Source organism: Salmo salar, chromosome 15 (genome assembly GCF_965601325.2).
Source record: "Salmo salar chromosome 15, fSalSal1, whole genome shotgun sequence".
Lineage (NCBI taxonomy): Eukaryota > Metazoa > Chordata > Actinopteri > Salmoniformes > Salmonidae > Salmo > Salmo salar.
Genome location: NC_138305.1, coordinates 20,938,264 through 20,959,085, shown reverse-complemented (window position 1 = coordinate 20,959,085; position 20,822 = coordinate 20,938,264). Strand labels below are relative to the sequence as shown.

Sequence of the window (20,822 nt, the reverse complement as noted above, 5' to 3'; positions counted from 1 at the left end):
AGAATAAACTGTATTATGAAGCCAAGATCAATGATATAGAAAATTATGGGAAAAAAACTTTGGAGTACATTAAATAAAATGATGGGCAGAAAGAGAAATTCAACAGTTTTTATTGAATCAGATGGCTTATTCATCACAAAACGATTTGATGTTGCCAATTATTTTAATGATTATGTCATTGGCAAGGTGGGCAAACTTTTGCAGGAAATGCCAACAACGAACAGCGAGCCATCGTACTGACAATTTAGATTACAAAACAAAATAAAAATAATGAAAAAATAATTGTACGTTTTGAATTTGAGTCCAGAGGTTGAATAACCAGTCATCTCTGAACACACCTACTCATTCAAGGGTTGTTCTTTATGTTTTACTATTTTCTACATTGTAGAATAATAGTGAAGAAATCAAAACACACACTTCTGCCTAGGCTAGAGCGTTGGACTAGTAACCGAAAGGTTGCAAGATCGAATCCCTGAGCTGACAAGGTACAAATCTGTCGTTCTGCCCCCTGAACATGGCAGTTAACCCACTGTTCCTAGGCTGTCATTGTAAACAAGAATTTGATCTTAATTGACTTGCCTAGTTAAATAAAGGTTAAAAAAGGGGGAAAAAGCATGCTGAAAGTCTGTTAATTTGTTTACAGAGAAATAATATTGTATTTGGTCAAACAACAATTCTTTCCAACAGTTTGCTAAGAGCTGGCAGCAAGCTTATAGGTCTGCTGTTAGAACCAGCAAAGGCTGCTTTACCACTCTTCGGTAGGGGAATGACTCTGGCTTCCCTCCAGGCCTGAGGACAAAGACTTTCCTCTAGGCTCAGATTAAAGATATGACAGATGGCTATAGAGTGGAGTCAGCTACCATCCTCAGTAGCTTTCCATCTAAGTTGTCAATCCGACGAGGTTTGATCGATAACAATCCTTTTTCCACCTCTCCCACACTAACTTTACTCAGAGGGTTTTCTTAAATGGAAGCTTCTCTAATGTCAAACAAATTAAATCAAATTTACCGTGAAATGCTTACTTACAAGCCCTTAACCAATTATGATTTACTAAATAAACTAAAGTAAAAAATTTAATAAAAAGTAACACAAATAGCAATAACGAGGCTATATACAATAATTAATGCAGGGGGTACCGGTACAGAGTCAATGTGGTTAGTCGAGGTAATTGTGGTAATATCTAATAGGTAGAGTTAGTGACTGCATAGATAACCCTATCGGCTATCTCCTCATTGTCGGTGATCAGGCCTACCACTGTTGTGTCATCAGCAAACTTAACGATTGTGTTGGAGTCGTGCTTGGCCACGCAGGCGTGGGTGAACAGAGAGTACAGGAGGGGGCTAAGCACGCACCCCTGAGGGACCCCCATGTTGAGGATCAGTGTGGCAGATGTGCTGTTGCCTACCCTTACCACCTGGGGGGCGGCCCGCCAGGAAGTCCTTGTGAATGTCGACCTGTTTAAAGGTCTTGCTCACATTGACTACGGAAAGCGTTTATCACACAGTCGTCCGGAACAGCTGGTGCTCTCAAGCATGCTTCAGTTTCGCTTGCCTCGAAAGCGAGCATAAAAGGCATTATAGCTCGTCTGGTAGGCTTGCATCACCCGGCAGCTCGCCCTGCCATATCCAACGAGCGTCAGAGCCGTGTAGTAGGATTCAATCTTAGACTTGTATTAACGCTTCGCCTGTTTGATGGTTCGTCTGAGGGCATAGCGGGATTTATTATAGGCGTCCGGATTAGTGTCCCGCTGCTCTAGCCTTTAGCTCGGTGTGGCTGTTGCCTGTAATCCATGGCTTCTGGTTGGGATATGTACGTACGGTCACTGTGGGGACGACGTTGTCGATGTTCTTATTGATGAAATCGATGACTGAGGTGGTATTCTCCTCAATGTCATTGGATGAATCCCAGAACATATTCCAGTCTGTGCAGCAAAACAGTCCTGTAGTGTAGCATCCACGTCATCTGACCACTTCCGTACTGAGCGAGTCACTGGTACTTCCTGCTTTAGTTTTTGCTTGTTAGCAGGAATCAGGAGTATAGAATTATGGTCAGATTTGCCAAATGGAGGGTGAGGGAGAGCTTTGTACCCGTCTCTGTGTGTGGAGTATAGAGGGTCTAGTTTTTTCCCCCCTCCGTTTGCATGTGACATGCTGGTAGAAATTAGGTAAAACTGATTTAAGTTCCCCTGCATTAAAGTCCCCGGCCACTAGGAGCACCACTTCTGGATGAGCATTTTCTTGTTTGCTTATGGCCTTAAACAGCTGGATGAGAGCGGTCTTGGTGCCAGCATTGGTCTGTGGTTGTAAATAGACGGCTACGGAATAATATAGATGAAAACTCTCTTGGTAGATAGTGTGGTCTACAGCTTATCATGAGGTACTCTACCTCAGGCGAACAATTCCTCAATACTTCATTAATATTAGTCGTCGCGCACCAGAAGTTATTGACAAATACACACACCCCCAACCCCTGGTCTTACCAGACGTAGCTGTTCTGTCCTGCTGATGAACGGAAACCCAGCCAATCCGTGTTGTCATTCAGCCACGACATGGTGAAACATAAGATATAACAGTTTAATGTCCCGTTGGCGGGATAGTCTCGAACAGAGATCATCAGTTTATTCTCCGGTGATTGCACGTTGGCCAATAGAACGGATGGTAGAGGCAGGTTACCCACTCGCCACCGAATTCTCACAAGGCACCCTGAAGTCCGCCCCCTGAATTTCTGTCTTTTCTTCACGCGAATGAAGGGGATTTGGGCCTGTTCTCCAGATAGCAGTATATCCTCCGCGTCGGAGTTCATTAAAGGAAAATATTTGTCCAGTTCGAGGTGAGTAGTCGCTGTTCTGATGTCCAGAAGCTTTTTTCGGTCATAAGAGACGGTAGCAGCAACATTATCGGTAGGGTTATGCATTATGGTTAGCAGTGTGGTTAGGGTTATGCATGAGGTTAGCAGTGTGGTTAGGTATGAGGTTAGCAGTGTGGTTTGGGTTAGGTATGAGGTTAGGGTTAGGTATGAGGTTAGCAGTGTGGTTGGGGTTAGGTATGAGGTTAGCAGTGTGGTTGGTTATGAGGTTAGCAGTGTGGTTAGGGTTAGGCATGAGGTTAGCAGTGTGGTTAGGGTTAGGTATGATGTTAGCAGTGTGGTTAGGGTTAGGCATGAGGTTAGCAGTGTGGTTAGGGTTTGGTATTTTTTTTTATTTTCCTTTTATTATGTTCCCCTCATCCTGCCACCCCTCCCCTAATTACAGTAAACTAATGGACAACAACACATAAGCTTCTACTTCCAGCTTATACATACTATCCAGTCTGGTTTTCAGAGCTTTACTATATGTCCTAGCTACTAGGTCTCTCTCTCTCTCTCTGTCTCTCCTATGACCTTGTCAATAGCATGTCTCCTCCCCCTCTGTTAGAGACAGAGCCACATTATCGTGTGAAGCTCATTGTTAGACAGAGAACAGAGATCATTCATGAAAATTAAGTTGATGCGATGGCCGATATGTTATACAGTACTCTGAAGACTGTCCTCTACTGTGGCTACAGTCTATGGATTACACACAGAATCGGGTCCGGCAGGGTAGCCTAGTGGTTAGAGTGTTGGACTAGTAGGTCACCCCTCAGAGCCTGGTTCCTCTCTACCCAGTACAGCCAGTAGAGGACTGGTCACCCCTCAGAGCCTCGTTCCTCTGGTCTACCCAGTACAGTCAGTAGAGGACTGGTCACCCCTCAGAGCCTGGTTCCTCTCTACCCAGTACAGCCAGTAGAGGACTGGTCACCCCTCAGAGCCTGGTTTCTCTGGTCTACCCAGTACAGCCAGTAGAGGACTGGTCACCCCTCAGAGCCTGGTTCCTCTCTACCCAGTACAGCCAGTAGAGGACTGGTCACCCCTCAGAGCCTGGTTCCTCTCTACCCAGTACAGCCAGTAGAGGACTGGTCACCCCTCAGAGCCTGGTTCCTCTGGTCTACCCAGTACAGCCAGTAGAGGACGGTTCACCCCTCAGAGCCTGGTTTCTTCTAGGGCTGAGACGTGTTGATGATCAATTACTTGAGAAGGAGACCAAGTCAAGACGCTGTACCAGGTGGATTCAGTTTATAGTAAGGCAGTTTATTATGAGACAAAGATATTTGGCTGAGCGTGCACGGACTCCTTCGTTTAGCTCTTAGGGAACTAGCAGAAGAGAGAGCCCCGAAACATAGTGTACATCCAATTTATACAATGAAATAACAGTGTGTTGACGTTGAGTCTAGTAGGTCCGCTCTCCTGACTGGTCGATGAGTGGAGGGACGGTCCACTCTCCAGGTGGTGTCGACTTCCCATTGGCCCTTGGCAGTGTCCTTTGTCCTCGGAGTCCAACACACCTAAGTGTGTGTGTGTGTGTATTTCTGGTAATTCGTGTCTGGGTGCTTTGCGATATTCATGGAATGTTGTTCTTTACACCAGTGGTCAGTTCGTGTGGCTAGGGCTTAAGTCAGCCATCTGTCTCTAGGTGTGGTCGTGATTGGTATCAGTTGGTTGCTCAATATGTCTCTGGAATTTTGTTGTGTGCTGTTGTGAAACATGTTGTGCAAATGCCCTCCTTATATATCATTAGGTAAAACGTTAGATTATCTTTATTACAGACGATACCAGTATAACGATACTCATTAGTATAGTGTCAAGGAAACAAAACACAAAGTGGATTTAACTTCTTTAGGAAAACAGCCCTGATGTAGAAAACAAACATGTTGTTATCCAGAGTCTTATGTATTTATCATCCAAGCTATAGCACACTATATTTTACACACGTCAGGATTTTACATTTACATTTATGTCATTTAGCAGACGCTCTTATCCAGAGTGACTTACACATTTTAAACGACCAAAGAGTTTGATCTGCTTCGCGTTTTCATTTTGCCATGGAAAATCTATCACGATACTGGTATCATCCTAGCCCTAGTTCCTTCCTAGCTTCCTGTCTTTCTAGGGAGGTTTCCTAGCCACTGTTGATGCTTTATAAAAATACATTTGATTGGGAGCTGATTTCTTGGTCTGGTCTGTGCTTCTTTCTGTCCTGGTTGGAGTGTTCTGTTAATGTACGTGATCTGTCTCTGGGATTGGTTGAACAGGTCTGGCCTATTCTACCTTTTTTATAGAATGAATGTACAGAAATCAACTCTGGTTTCATTTGACCTTGAATTAAAGTAACACTAGACAACAGCAATGGCCATGTTGAACAACTAAATCTCAGATGCCACTGTTATTATAGTATTACTACACTAATCCATTAGACCTGCGTATTTCCATGGTTACATCTGTCGGTAGGTGCAGTGGTATCACAGTATAGGCTACATTATTACCATGGACATACAGGCTACATTATTACCATGGTAACAGGCTACATTATTACCATGGTAACAGGCTACATTATTACCATGGACATGGGATTAATATATAAATACATTATTACCATGGACATACAGGCTACATATAAATACATTATTACCATGGACATACAGGCTACATATAAATACATTATTACCATGGACAGAGAGAGGCTACATATAAATACATTATTACCATGGACATACAGGATACATATAAATACATTATTACCATGGACATGGGATTAACATATAAATACATAATTACCATGGACATACAGGATACATACCCATATAAACACATTATTACCATGGACATACAGGCTACATATAAATACATTATTACCATGGACATGGGATTAATATATAAACACATTATTACCATGGACATACAGGATACATATAAATACATTATTAGTAATGTATTTATGATTACAGGAGTTCTAGGTCAGACTAACCAACAAACACATGTAGACTACCAGCCATCATACGTGCAGTACATGTCCATCATTGATGTCATTGATTAGGCCCTGCAGGTGGTCTTCCCTGTGGCTCAGTTGGTAGAGCATGGTGTGTGCAATGCCAGGGTTGTGGGTTCAATTCCCACAGGGGGCCAGTACAAAAAAACAAAAAAATGCATGAAATGAAATGTATGCATTCACTACTGTAAGTCGCTCTGGATAAGAGCGTCTGCTAAATGACTTAAATGTTAAATGTAAATGTAATAGGTGCCCCAGACTGACTGATTGGCAGGTCAGGCCTGAGGGGAGCGAGCTCATCGAAACAACAACAATAAATGACAACGGCTGTTTAAACGACTGAACCCCTATGTAAAGGGGTTTTTCTCCTGGCTGAGGGGTTTTAAAGGTTTTTTTTCTCCTAGTCTTCGTCTGTGTGATTTATTTACCAGCCACTGTAGAAAACGAACCACGTTTCCATTCATAATTTTTTTTTACATCATACTGTATTAAAAAAAATAGTCGTTATAGCTGTGATGGAAACAGGAAGTTTTTGGTACAATTTTTCTAAATGATGACAGATAATTTGTTCATTTCGACATGGTGGGATCTTTTTGTGTCGGTAAAATTAATTATGCGGGGAAATGGAGGTTGAAACACTTTTTATGCATAAATATTAATAAAATAACCATCATATCGACGTAAACTTGGGAGTCAGTCATGATACACTAGATGGCTCAAAGTGTGTGGACACCCCTTCAAATTAGTGGATTCAGCTAATTTCAGCCACAGCGTGTATAAAATTGAGCAAACAGCCATGCAATTTCCATAGGAAAACATTGGCAGTAGAATGGCTCGTACTGAAGAGCTCAGTGACTTTCAACGTGACACCGTCACAGGATGCCACATTTCCAACAAGTCATTTCGTCAAATTTGCTAGAGCTTCCCCCAGGTCAACTGTAAGTGCTGATATTGTGCAGTGGAAAGGTCTAGGAGCGACAACGGCTCAGCTGCGAAGGTGATAAGCCTGACAAGCTCAAAGAACGGGACCGCCGAGTGCTGAAGCGCGTAGCGTGTGTAAAAAATCGTCTGTCTTCGGTTGCAACACTCACTACCGAGTTCCAAACTGCCTCTGGAAGCAACGTCAGCACAAGAACTGTTCATCGAGAGCTTCGTGAAATGGGTTTCCATGGCCGAGCAGCCACACACAAGCCTAAGATCACCGTGCACAATGCCAAGCTAGAGTGGTATAAACATCTTCTATGGAGTGATCAATCACGCTTCACCATATGGAATAATGGTCTGGGGCTGTTTTTCATGGTTCGGGTTTGGACCCTTAGTTCCAGTGAAGGGAAATCTTAACGCTACAGCATACAATGACATTCTAGTTTGGGGAAGGCCCTTTCATGTTTCAGCAAAGAGAGGTCCATACAGAAATGGTTTGTCTAGATCGTTATGGAAGAACTTGACTGGCCTGCACAGAGCCCTGACCTCAACCAAATTTAAACACCTTTGGGATGAATTGGAACGCCGACTGCGAGCCAGGACCTAATCACCCAACATCAGTGCCTGACCTCACTAATGCTCTTGTGGTTGAATGGAAGAAAGTCCACTCAGCAACGTTCCACCATCTAGTGGAAAGCCTTCACAGAAGAGTGGAGGTGGTTATAGCAGCAATGGGGGGGACCAACTCCATATTAATGCCTATGATTTTGGAATGAGATGCTCAGCAAACAGGTGTCCATATACTGTTGTCCATGTAGAGTATGTTGTGTGGTCCTCCCACTACGACTATGGAAAACATGCAATTTATTAAGGTACAGATTAAATAAATTCTGATGAAATTCACAGCTTGATGCTCCTTTCCAATAAACATCGAGGATCTTATTCTGGTGCCATGATAATTGGATAATAATTATTGCTTGGACTGTCTCTTATCCCTAAGTAATGTCATGTATACGAGCCTACCCACACAGCCTGGTCGCACTGTATCTGCCAGCTGTTAGCTAAAGCGCCAAGACCACAGTAGGCACGTTTCCCATTACAGTTTTTATGACAAGTATCGGTAGAGTTGAAAATGCGATGGAAACACTTTGAACTTTAGATTTTAATTTGGTGCATGAAAGCTTAAGGTACATGTTATTTGCTCTACGTTAGTTATTTTTATCCCAACCGGTCCGTTGGGTGGAGAAACAACAACACTGGTGGGACGATGCACATGTTTTCTTCATTTTCTTCATGCGGATTTTCAGAATATTTGCATGAAAATCTGTCCCCAATTAGATGGGTACCTAGATACTGCTGGATTCTGACTGGAATAGATTCAACACATACACAGATAAGTAAGTGTGTGTGTGTGTGTGTGTTAGTATTTAACAGGTGCTTGTCAACACCTCTGTTGGTGTTGTGGAACTGATTATGTATCATGCTACGTTACAACACACACAGCTGGCCTGGTGCCAAATATCTGACTTAAAACAAGGAGAAAAGGTCAGACAGAGGTTGTTTAGACTCCTCTCTCTGTCTCTGTCTCTCTCTCTCTGTCTCTCTGTCTCAATTCAATTCGCTTTATTGGCATGACGTAACAATATACATATTGCCAAAGCTTATTTTGGATATTTACAATATAAAAAATAAAAAAAATGAGAATCAAATATTGTCAACGGGACAACAGTAACAACAATAACCAAGGGTCAAAATAACCATATATTCAACAATAACAATAATCATACAGTAGAGGACATGTGCAGGTTTATTGGTCTGTCAGACACTGTCCCTCAACTTATGGCAGGCAGCAATGTAGTGCGCTGCCAACACACAGCCCTCTGCGTCCTCCCCCAACAGGACGGGTAGCCTATCCTCATCAGAGAGGTCTTTGAAACCTTGAATAAGGGTTTCAAATTTGGGGAAATGACACTCTCTTAATTGTTTTATATTTTTGACATTTTGTCAGGAAATGCAGCTCCGTCTCAGGTTCTGCTGTGGTGCAGTGGTTGCACAGCCTTTCCTCTACAGGGAGCCAGGTTTTCCTGTGTCTACCCTTCTCAATGGCAAGGCTGTGCTCACTGAGCCTGTACTTTGTCAAGGTTTTTCTAAGGTTTTGATCAGTAACCATGGTCAAATATTTAGCCATAGTGTACTGTCGATTTAGGGCCAGATAGCACTGCATTTTGCTTTGTGTTTGTGCTTGTGTTTCCCAATAAGCAATGTAGTTTTGTTTTGACTGTGTTGTAATTTGGTTTATTCTGAATGATTGGATGTTCTGGTCCTGAGGCTTCAGTGTGTTAGTAGAACAGGTTTGTGAACTCAGCCCCAGGACCAGCTGGATGAGGGTCCTGAGGCTTCAGTGTGTTAGTAGAACAGGTTTGTGAACTCAGCCCCAGGACCAGCTGGATGAGGGGACTCTTTTCTTTGCTCAGCTCTTGGCATTGCAGGGCTTGGTAATGATATGAGAGGGGGTCACTGTATTTTAGATGTTTCCAAAACTTAATTGCTCTTTTTTGAGTTTTTATTATTAGTGGATATTGGCTTAATTCTGCCCTGCATGCATTGTTTGTAGTTTTCCTCTGGACACGTAGGAGAATCTTACAGAACTCTGCATGTAGGGTTTCAATGGGGTGTTTGTCCCATTTGATAAAATCTTGTTTTGCAAGTGGACCCCACACCTCGCTGCCATAAAGTGCAATTGGTTCAATGACATATTCAATTAGTTTTAGCCAAATTTTAATAGGTATTTCAATTTGAATTTGCTTTTTAATGGCGTAGAATGCCCTGCGTGCTTTCTCTCTCAGTTCATTCACTGCCTCATTAAGGTGTCCAGTTGAGCTTATTTTTAAACCTAAGTAATTGTAGTGTGTACAGTACTCTATATATTTTGTACCAATTGAGAACTTTGGTCTAATTCCCTGAGATCTGGATCTTCTCTGGAAAATCATTATTTTAGTCTTTTTGGGGTTTACTGCCAGGGCCCAGGTCTGGCAGTACTGCTCTAGCAGGTCCAGGCTCTGCTGTAGGCCAGGTGCTGTGGGTGACAGCAGGCATAGGTCATCTGCGAAGAGTAGGCATTTAACTTCTGAATTGTGGAGACTAACACCAGGGGCTGAGGATTTTTCTAGAATAGTGGCCAATTCGTTGATGTAAATATTGAAGAGTGCAGGGCTCAGATTGCAACCCTGACGAAGGCCCCGCCCCTGGTTAAAGAATTCTGTTCTTTTCTTACCAATTTTAATGCTGCACGTATTGCCAGTATACATTGATTTAATTATGTCATATGTTTTACCCCCTACACCACTTTCAATAACGTTGTAGAACAGTCCTGTATGCCAAATAGAATCAAATGCTTTTTGGAAGTCGATAAAGCAAGCGTATATTTTGGTATTATTTTGGTGGACATGTTTATCTATCAGGGTGTGTAGGGTGTAAATATGATCAGTTGTGCGATGTTTTGGTATAAATCCAATTTGGCTTTTACTCAAGACATTGTGCTTATTAAGGAAGTTTAGAACTCTTACATTGATGATACCACAGAAAACCTTCCCCAGGTTACTGTTCACACAAATGCCTCTGTAATTGTTAGGGTCAAATTTGTCTCCGTTCTTAAAGATTGGGGTTATGAGTCCTTGATTCCAGATGTCAGGGAAATAACCTACACTCAGGATCAAATTAAACAGTTTTAATATAGCCAATTGACATTTTTCACTAGTGAGTTTGAGCATCTCATTTAGGATGCCATCAGGTCCGCATGCTTTTTTAAATTTGAGAGCCTGAAGTTTCTTATAGAGCTCCTGGTCAGTAATTGGGGAGTCCAATGGGTTTTGATTGTCCTTTATAGCTTTTTCTAATCCATTCAACTTCTCATGGATTTGGCGTTGTTCTGCGTTTGTGTCAATTTGAACGGTGTTGTAGAGTGTTTTGAAATGGGTTGTCCATATGTCACCATTTTGTATCGCTAATTCCTCTTGTTTAGATTTTTTACGTTTTTTCCAATTTTGCCAAAAGTTGTTTGTGTTTATGGACTTCTCAATTAGTGTCAGCTGCTTGCTGTTGTACTGTGCTTTTTTGGTTCTGAGTGTACGTTTATAGAGTTTTAAAGTCTCACAGTAATGAAGGCGTAATTCACCATTATTTGGGTCTCTGTGCTTTTGGTTGGATAGTGTTCTAAGTTTTTTCCTTATAATTTTACAATCTGCATCAAACCAGTTGTCATCTGTGATTTTTTTTGTTTTGTTTTTTATCCATTTCAATTGTGCTTCTTTTGCCGTTTGCCTGAATATATAGTTGATGTTTCGTACTGCTAGATTGATGCCTTCTTTACTGTGAGTGAATGTGGTATCCAGAAAGATAGGTTGATGAGTTTAGACCCTGAATGTTCCACATGCTAACTGATAGTGATTTCATGTTGCAAAAAGAAAGAATAGCAGTCAGAAATACAGTAACTATTAACTAATAAGTTGTTAAGAGTGAAATAAACAGGATATCAGCTAACATTTATTCTGTTATTCTGTTAAATATTCCTATTCATTGAACAAGTAAATTCTAGTACAATAGGTGTGTGTGTGTGTGGTGTGTGTGTATGCGTCCGTGTGTGTTTAGTGCAGTTTAGTGCAGATGTATTGGAGGAGCTGTTTAATCTCACTTAATCCTACAGGGTTATCCTGTCCTCTGACGACCTCCGCGTAGCTGCGCTGGTCCTGCTGTTGGGCCCTGTGAGGTGGAGGGGGGCCAGGTCTGGGCCGTTGGACTTCCTCTCTGGTCTGGTAGAGGTGGTGGTCTGGTGCGGGATAATAGGCTGGGCCCGGTCTGGTCTGGCTAAGCCGATGGAAGTGGTGATGCTCTGGGGGTGGGTGGGGCCTGTGGGGTGCACTGGGTCTGGTGTGGCGTTGAAGGGGCCTGGGGCTCCTTGGTGGTGCAGTGGTCTGGTAGGGGTCTCTGGGTGCTCCTCTGTCCAGTGCAGCATGGGGTGTTTGTCTACCAAGTGCCACGTCCTTTAGAGACGTGGCAAACATCCCTACTGTCTGCTTCCTCAGGTGGGAGTGGTCGTGCAGATGCTCTGGGGTGATTGTTGGGGGGTGAGCAACGTGTACGTTCGGGAGTAGGCCACACCCTCTGGTGATGTCAGCTTTGACTTTCTGAATGGTACGGGGATGAAAGTCTTTGCGGGGCAGCAGAGTGGAGATGGTGATGTGGGAGTTGGGGAACCACTCAGAGGCCCTCTCTGCTACTCTGTTGACCAGGCTGCCTACTCTCTCCTGTTCCTCTCGCAGGTTGTTAGTGCCGGTGTGAATAATAATGTGGCCTGGTGTGCCAAAGTCAGGCTGGGACAGGATGTGGAGTGCATCTTGTGTTTTTGGGCACCATATTTTGCACACCTTGTGTTGGGGGAAGAGTATCTTCTTGGATGAATTTCCCATTTGAGTCAATGAGGATGGCCACCTCAGTGGGTTTTACCAGATTAGTGCATTTACGGTCTGTGGCTGGAGTACACAGGGCCTGTCTACATGGAGGGGTGTGTGGGGGTGTGTCAGGGGGGGCCAGAGAGCTTCTCTCTGTAGTAGGTGTCTCTATGTGGGCCTCTTTGTTGACTGGGGGTGTGGGTAAAGTGTTGTCGGTATGGGGGGGATTGTGGGTAAAGGTGGGTCAGTGGGGTTGTTAGGGGTGGTGAGGGGCTGCAGCTTCTCTCTAGGAGTCTCTACAGTCTGTTCTCTGTGCTGTAGCACCCTCTTTATGACAGACAACTCCTTTGCCATCTCCTCCTTTACCTGCACTAGCTCTCTCCTCATGGTGGCCTTTACCTCCTCAAGCGCTGTGGTAAGGCTCTCTCTCAGCTCCTGGACAGAGTTCTTCAGCTGGGTCCTGCACTGGTTGATCTGGTCCTGTAGAAGCTCTGTGTCTGGGCTGGTGGTGGTGTAGCTGGGGGGCTGCTCCTTCAGCTCAGTAACCCATACTTCTAACAGAGCCAGCCTGTCTCTCAACAGGCTGATGGTAGTGTGGTCTTGGCTCTGGTGGTTGTAGGCAGGCAGGGGGGAGGATAGTCCTGCTGTTGGGGTGCCTGAGGTGAGGGGAGAGGTCGGGGTGCTGTCCTTTTCTTTTTTGCTTTCTGCTATCTTCCTTAGGGTGGGGAAGTCCTGCACAACAGAGCTGAGTGCAGCCTCACTGCCCTGGACCATGATAGTGCCGCTCTGATACATGTTTACCGTCAGAAACCTGTTTTCCTGGTCCTTATCGCTGTCCTCAAAAATGTGGATTTGCCTTCCCTTGCAGATGCCTTTCTTCGTGGTATAGCTGAAATGCCTGGTTACAGCTGTATGCCAGGCAGTAGTGTGGTCTGTGTAAAATAACAGGTTTGTGACAGTCCCGTTTTGTGAGCAGTCGGCAAACAAAGTTTCTGGGTTCTCCCTCAGAATTCTGTGTTTAAAGTTGATTCTTCCCTTCTCTGATTTGATTTCTGCTGGGTATTCAAAAAACAACGGCGAAATCTCAGTCTCTACCGTTGCTGTCGCTGCTAGCGCTGCCTCAGTGGCCATGTTGCTATGGTTACCACCAGTAAATGGTTAGAGCTAGACGGTAAGCTAGCTGACAGATTTGAATTTGGCTAGCTACCACGATGAAGATTGGTTTTTTAACTCACTCTCTGTCAATATTTTCCTCCTGTGTTGATCTTCAGTTGTACAATTTGATTACCTATACATTTTTTGCTAATTTAGTCGTGTCAATCTCGCTCTTAACAACCAAAAAGTTATAACAAGTCAGGAGCTGTTTTTCTGCATGACTTCTCTCTGTCTCTCTCTCTCTGTCTCCCTCTCTCTCTTTCTGTCTCTCTCTTTCTGTCTCTCTGTCTCTCTCTCTCTCTCTCTGTCTCTCTGTCTCTCTCTCTCTCTGTCTCTCTCTGTCTCTCTCTGTCTCTCTCTCTGTCTCTCTCTCTCTCTGTGTCTCTGTCTCTTTCTCTCTCTCTCTCTCCCTCTCTCTCTCTCCCTCTCTCTCTCTCTCTCTCTCTCTCTCTCTCTCTCTGTCTCTCTCTCTCTCTCTCTGTCTCTCTCTCTCTCTCTCTCTGTCTCTCTGTCTCTCTCTCTCTCTCTCTCTCTGTCTCTCTGTCTCTCTCTCTCTGTCTTTCTCTCTCTGTCTCTCTGTCTCTCTCTGTCTCTCTCTCTCTCTCTCTTCTCTCTCTCTCTCTGTCTCTCTCTCTGTCTCTGTCTCTCTCTGTCTCTCTCTCTCTCCCCCCCCCCCCTCATATTGTCATGTTCCTCCCCAGAGAGACCAGGAAGATACAACCCTTTATATAAACATCACTAGAGAGCGACCAGCCAGTCAGTCCAGCTAGGACCCTTTATATAAACATCACTAGAGAGAGACCAGCCAGTCAGTCCAGCTAGGACCCTTTATATAAACATCAAGACTTTTTAATGGGTTATAAACATTAACACCATTATTTTGAAGACTCACAGCCTTCTTTCTGTTCCTAGTTGTTTCTTCATTCCACAGCTCACTGTATCCCTTCACTGTTCTTTAATCCTGTTCAGTGTGATTCACTTAGCTGTTTCTTCATTCCACAGCTCACTGTATCCCTTCATCCATCTAAGGAACACTACAGCTACAGGATGTATTTAGGGAATATAGAGGGAGGGGAGAGGAGGGAGAGGAGGGAAAGGGAGAGAGGGAGAGGAGGGAGAGAGGGAGAGGAGGGAAAGGGAGAGGAGGGAAGGGGAGAGGAGGGAGAGGAGGGAAAGGGAGAGAGGGAGAGGAGGGAAAGGGAGAGAGGGAGAGGAGGGAAGGGGAGAGGGAGAGGAGGGAAAGGGAGAGGAGGGAGAGAGAGCTTCTCTCTTTTCTCCTCTCTTTAACCTTTCCCTTCCTCTACCACTCTCTTTGTCTCAATGGGGGAGGGATCTTCCCTTCTCTCTCACCGTGTTGCGCAGCAGATTAGATAGCTGAGCTTTGACATTTCCAGACGCCCACTCCTCCTCCTCCTCCTCGTCATCATCATCATCATCATGTCCTCAGCCCCACAGACCCCATATAATCACCATGACCCACTTATCTCTCTCTCTCATTCTGCTGTGTTCTATATTCTACATTTTGCAGGACTGTGGACGTCTAGCCGTTTTGGATCCAAGAATGTTCTATCGCTTGCTTTATATACCCTAGGGGTTCTTCTGCACTGAACCAAATATAGAACCCTAAGTGTTCCTCTGCACTGAACCAAATATAGAACCCTAAGAGTTCCTCTGCACTGAACCAAATATAGAACCCTAAGTGTTCCTCTGCACTGAACCAAATATAGAACCCTAAGAGTTCCTCTGCACTGAACCAAATATAGAACCCTAAGTGTTCCTCTGCACTGAACCAAACATAGAACCCTAAGAGTTCCTCTGCACTGAACCAAATATAGAACCCTAAGTGTTCCTCTGCACTGAACCAAATATAGAACCCTAAGAGTTCCTCTGCACTGAACCAAATATAGAACCCTAAGTGTTCCTCTGCACTGAACCAAACATAGAACCCTAAGTGTTCCTCTGCACTGAACCAAATATAGAACCCTAAGAGTTCCTCTGCACTGAACCAAATATAGAACCCTAAGTGTTCCTCTGCACTGAACCAAACATAGAACCCTAAGTGTTCCTCTGCACTGAACCAAATATAGAACCCTAAGAGTTCCTCTGCACTGAACCAAATATAGAACCCTAAGTGTTCCTCTGCACTGAACCAAACATAGAACCCTAAGTGTTCCTCTGCACTGAACCAAATATAGAACCCTAAGAGTTCCTCTGCACTGAACCAAATATAGAACCCTAAGAGTTCCTCTGCACTGAACCAAATATAGAACCCTAAGAGTTCCTCTGCACTGAACCAAAATGTGTTCCATATAGAACCCTGTCTCTCGTTGAATGTAAACAGGCTTTGCCGGTCGGAATATTATCGCTTTTTATGAGAAAAGTGGCATAAAAATTGATTTTAAACAGCGGTTGACATGCTTCGAAGTACGGTAATGGGATATTTAGACATTTTTGTCACGAAATGCGCCATGCTCGTAACCCTTATTTACCCTTTTGGATAGTGTCTTGAACGCACGAACAAAACGCCGCTATTTGGATATAACAATGGATTATTTGGGACCAAACCAACATTTGTTATTGAAGTAGAAGTCCTGGGAGTGCATTCTGACGAAGACAGCAAAGGTAATAACATTTTTCTTATAGTAAATCTGTCTTTGGTGAATGCTAAACTTGCTGGGTGTCTAAATAGCTAGCCCTGTGATGCCGGGCTATCTACTTAGAATATTGCAAAATGTGCTTTCACCGAAAACCTATTTTAAAATAATATAAAATAATAATCTCGCGTCTTGTGACGGCCGGCCGCCCAACAACCTGCCCACTTGACCCTATCCCCTCCTCTCTTCTCCAGACCATTTCCGGAGACCTTCTCACCTCGCTCATCAACTCATCCTTGACCGCTGGCTACGTCCCTTCCGTCTTCAAGAGAGCAAGAGTTGCACCCCTTCTGAAAAAACCTACACTCGATCCCTCCGATGTCAACAACTACAGACCAGTATCCCTTCTTTCTTTTCTCTCCAAAACTCTTGAACGTGCTGTCCTTGGCCAGCTCTCCTGCTATCTCTCTCAGAATGACCTTCTTGATCCTAATCAGTCAGGTTTCAAGACTGGGCATTCAACTGAGACTGCTCTTCTCTGTGTCACGGAGGCTCTCCGCACTGTTAAAGCTAACTCTCTCTCCTCTGCTCTCATCCTTCTAGACCTATCTGCTGCCTTTGATACTGTGAACCATCAGATCCTCCTCTCCACCCTCTCCGAGTTGGGCATCTCCGGCGCGGCCCACGCTTGGATTGCGTCCTACCTGACAGGTCGCTCCTACCAGGTGGCGTGGCGAGAATCTGTCTCCGCACCATGCGCTCTCACCACTGGTGTCCCCCAGGGCTCTGTTCTAGGCCCTCTCCTATTCTCGCTATACACCAAGTCACTTGGCTCTGTCATATCCTCACATGGTCTCTCCTATCATTGCTATGCAGACGACACACAATTAATCTTCTCCTTTCCCCCTTCTGATAACCAGGCGGCGAATCGCATCTCTGCATGTCTGTCAAACATATCAGTGTGGATGACGGGTCACCACCTCAAGCTGAACCTCGGCAAGACGGAGCTGCTCTTCCTCCCGGGGAAGGACTGCCCGTTCCATGATCTCGCCATCACGGTTGACAACTCCCTTGTGTCCTCCTCCCAGAGTGCTAAGAACCTTGGCGTGATCCTGGACAACACCCTGTCGTTCTCCACTAACATCAAGGCGGTGACCCGATCCTGTAGGTTCATGCTCTACAACATTCGCAGAGTACGACCCTGCCTCACACAGGAAGCGGCGCAGGTCCTAATCCAGGCACTTGTCATCTCCCGTCTGGATTACTGCAACTCGCTGTTGGCTGGGCTCCCTGCCTGTGCCATTAAACCCCTACAACTCATCCAGAACGCCGCAGCCCGTCTGGTGTTCAACCTTCCCAAGTTCTCTCACGTCACCCCACTCCTCCGCTCTCTCCACTGGCTTCCAGTTGAAGCTCGCATCCGCTACAAGACCATGGTGATTGCCTACGGAGCTGTGAAGGGAACGGCACCTCCATACCTTCAGGCTCTGATCAGGCCCTACACCCAAACAAGGGCACTGCATTCATCCACCTCTGGCCTGCTGGCCCCCCTACCTTTGAGGAAGCACAGTTCCCGCTCAGCCCAGTCAAAACTGTTCGCTGCTTTGGCACCCCAATGGTGGAACAAGCTCCCTCACGACGCCAGGACAGCGGAGTCAATCACCACCTTCCGGAGACACCTGAAACCCCACCTCTTTAAGGAATACCTAGGATAGGATAAAGTAATCCTTCTAACCCCCCCCCCCCCCCCCCTAAAAGATTTAGATGCACTATTGTAAAGTGGTTGTTCCACTGGATGCACCAATTTGTAAGTCGCTCTGGATAAGAGCGTCTGCTAAATGACTTAAATGTAATGTAAATGTAAAATCGGACATATCGAGTGCATAGAGGAGTTCTGTATCTATAATTCTTAAAATAATTGTTATGTTTTTTGTGAACGTTTATCGTGAGTAATTTAGTAAATTCACCAGAAGTGTTCGGTGGGAATGCTAGTCACATGCTAGTCACCTGCTAATGTAAAAAGCTGGTTTTTGATATAAATATGAACTTGATTGAACAGACATGCATGTATTGTATAACATAATGTCCTAAGATTGTCATCTGATGAAGATCATCAAAGGTTAGTGCTGCATTTAGCTGTGGTTTGGGTTTATGTGACATTATATGCTAGCTTGAAAAATGGGTGTCTGATTATTTCTGGCTGGGTACTCTGCTGACATAATCTAATGTTTTGCTTTCGTTGTAAAGCCTTTTTGAAATCGGACAGTGTGGTTAGATTAACGAGAGTCTTGTCTTTAAAATGCTGTAAAATAGTCATATGTTTGAGAAATTGAAGTAATAGCATTTCTAAGGTATTTGAATATCGCGCCACGGGATTACACTGGCTGCGTCCCACCTAGCCCATAGAAGCTAATAAACAATGAAATCATTATATACAAACATAGTTTGGAAATATGCCCAGGTGGCCAGAGAGGAATCTCTTTTTGAATGATGACCCAAGTCTATCTGGTGCCAACTCTGCCTGACTTCTTTATGGAACAGAATAGTATGGGTTGTTGTCTGGCTGACTTCTTTATGGAACAGAATAGTATGGGTTGTTGTCTGGCTGACTTCTTTATGGAACAGAATAGTATGGGTTGTTGTCTGGCTGACTTCTTTATGGAACAGAATAGTATGGGTTGTTGTCTGCCTGACTTCTTTATGGAACAGAATAGTATGGGTTGTTGTCTGGCTGACTTCTTTATGGAACAGAATAGTATGGGTTGTTGTTTGGGTGACTTCTTTATGGAACAGAATAGTATGGGTTGTTGTCTGCCTGACTTCTTTATGGAACAGAATAGTATAGGTAGTTGTCTGTCTGACTACTTTATGGAACAGAATAGTTTGGGTTGTTGTCTGGCTGACTTCTTTATGGAACAGAATAGTATGGGTTGTTGTCTGGCTGACTTCTTTATGGAACAGAATAGTATGGGTTGGTGTCTACGTTCCTGAGAATAAAAAAGGCGCAAAACAAGAGTTAATGTTCAGAAATAAGCAATTAAGACAATGCTATGCAGACATATAAACCTGATGCTACGCATTTAGCTGACCCAACGTTACAACGTAGTGATTGGTGCTTTGGAAACATTCTGAAGTACGGACCGACTGATGGTAACATGTCTACAAACTTCATCCGAAATCTGTCAAGCTATCCTAAATAAGTGACATGCTACATGGTGTTTATCAGTGCATTACCCAACATCATTAGCTTGCTAGCTAACATTAAATCCATGTGTTTACCAGTGAAGCTAGCGAGCAGCAGGCAGGCTACAACAAGCTAAAACAAACTGGGTTTACACAACCAACGAATTTCTGCACATGCTGGAGAAGTGTGCCCTTCACGGATGAATCCCAGTTTCTACTGTTCCCGGGTAGATGGCGTGGTGTGGGCAAGAGGTTTTCTGATGTCTACGTTTTGAACAGAGTGCCCCGTGGTTGGCGTTAGGGTACTGGTATGGGCAGGCATAAAGCTACGGACAAGGAACACATTTTGAATGTACAGAGATACCGTGACGACATCCTGTAGTATCCCATTGTCGTGCTTGATCTTCATATGTAATACATTCTGGTGTTTCTATCACTGACTGTGTGTGTGTGTAACAGTGTAGGTTCCGTCCCTCTCTTCGCCCCAACCTGGGCTCGAACCAGGGACCCTCTGCACACATCAACAACTGACACCCCAAGAAGCATCGTTACCCATCGCGCCACAAAAGCCACGGATCTTGCAACGCAAGGGGAAACCCTACTTCAGGTCTCAGAGCGAGTGACGTCACCGATTGAAATGCTATTAGCGCGCACCACCGCTAACTAACTAGCCATTTCACATCGGTTACGTGTGTGTGTCTTGTGTTACAGGAAGAGGAGATGCCGCAGGTAGAGATAGATATTGATGACCTGCTGGAAGTCAACAGTGAAGATGAGAGAATTGTCAAACTACAGGTAAATATTTTATTTATTTATTTATTTTTTGGGCGGGGGGGTAAATCAGCTTTAATACTGATGTAATTTTCTGCATCATTTCCAATCTCCCATATATTTATTTTGTAAATATACACAGTACCAGTCAAAAGTTTGGACACACCTACTCATTCAAGGGTTAATCTTTATTTATTTTTTTACTATTTTCTACATTGTTGAATAATAGTGAAGACATCAAAAACGATGAAATAACACATATTATGGAATCATGTAGTAACCAAAAAAGTGTTAAACAAATCAAAATATATTTTAGATTTTAGATTCTTCAAATTTGCCAACCCTTTGCCTTGTTGACAGCTGTCATGACTGTCCTGTGAAGATCACAATGGGACAGATCAGCTTGGTAATTGCTGACAATAGCCAGACCCTCTCCCACCCGTAGAGGGGGGAACTGTGGAGGGAACTGTGGGGGGGTTTGACACCTCTACACCCGGTCGTAAATTTAAGCAGGAGAGAACTCTCTCTTTACCTTTTAGTATCAAGCAAAGGAATGCCTTTGTCTAGAGAGTCTTTTGCCCGCCCAAAACTCTAACTTCCAAACATGGATAATGGAAAAAATAATTATAACATGAAGAATGTGGGGAACTATGGAAAACAAATGTAAGATTGGTTTTAATTTTGTGATATTAAAAACTGTATTGACCAAATACTGTAACTTGGAAATGATACCCCCTTTATCTGTCAAGTTTCCATCCAATATGTTATGAACACTGATGAAAGTATTTTTGATAAGATATGAATGTGATTTTAGGAGGGATAAGAGAATCAATATCCTATGAATTGTACGTAAGTAACTAGCCACGCCCTGAGTGAGGTCGGAGAGAATGTCAGCCGGACGGAGCGTCC

The 20,822-nt window shown here is 44.0% G+C and overlaps 1 protein-coding gene across 1 annotated transcript in view; it reads left to right on the top strand.

Annotated features, from left to right (window-relative positions):
* LOC106571001 (protein phosphatase 1 regulatory subunit 14B) overlaps positions 1-20,822 on the top strand; it is a 54,118-nt gene that overhangs the window by 12,064 nt on the left and 21,232 nt on the right. Inside the window, exon 2 of the mRNA XM_045695492.2 lies at positions 19,854-19,937. Within this exon, the coding sequence (XP_045551448.1) occupies positions 19,854-19,937 (84 nt within the window). The remainder of the gene's footprint in view (positions 1-19,853; positions 19,938-20,822) is intronic.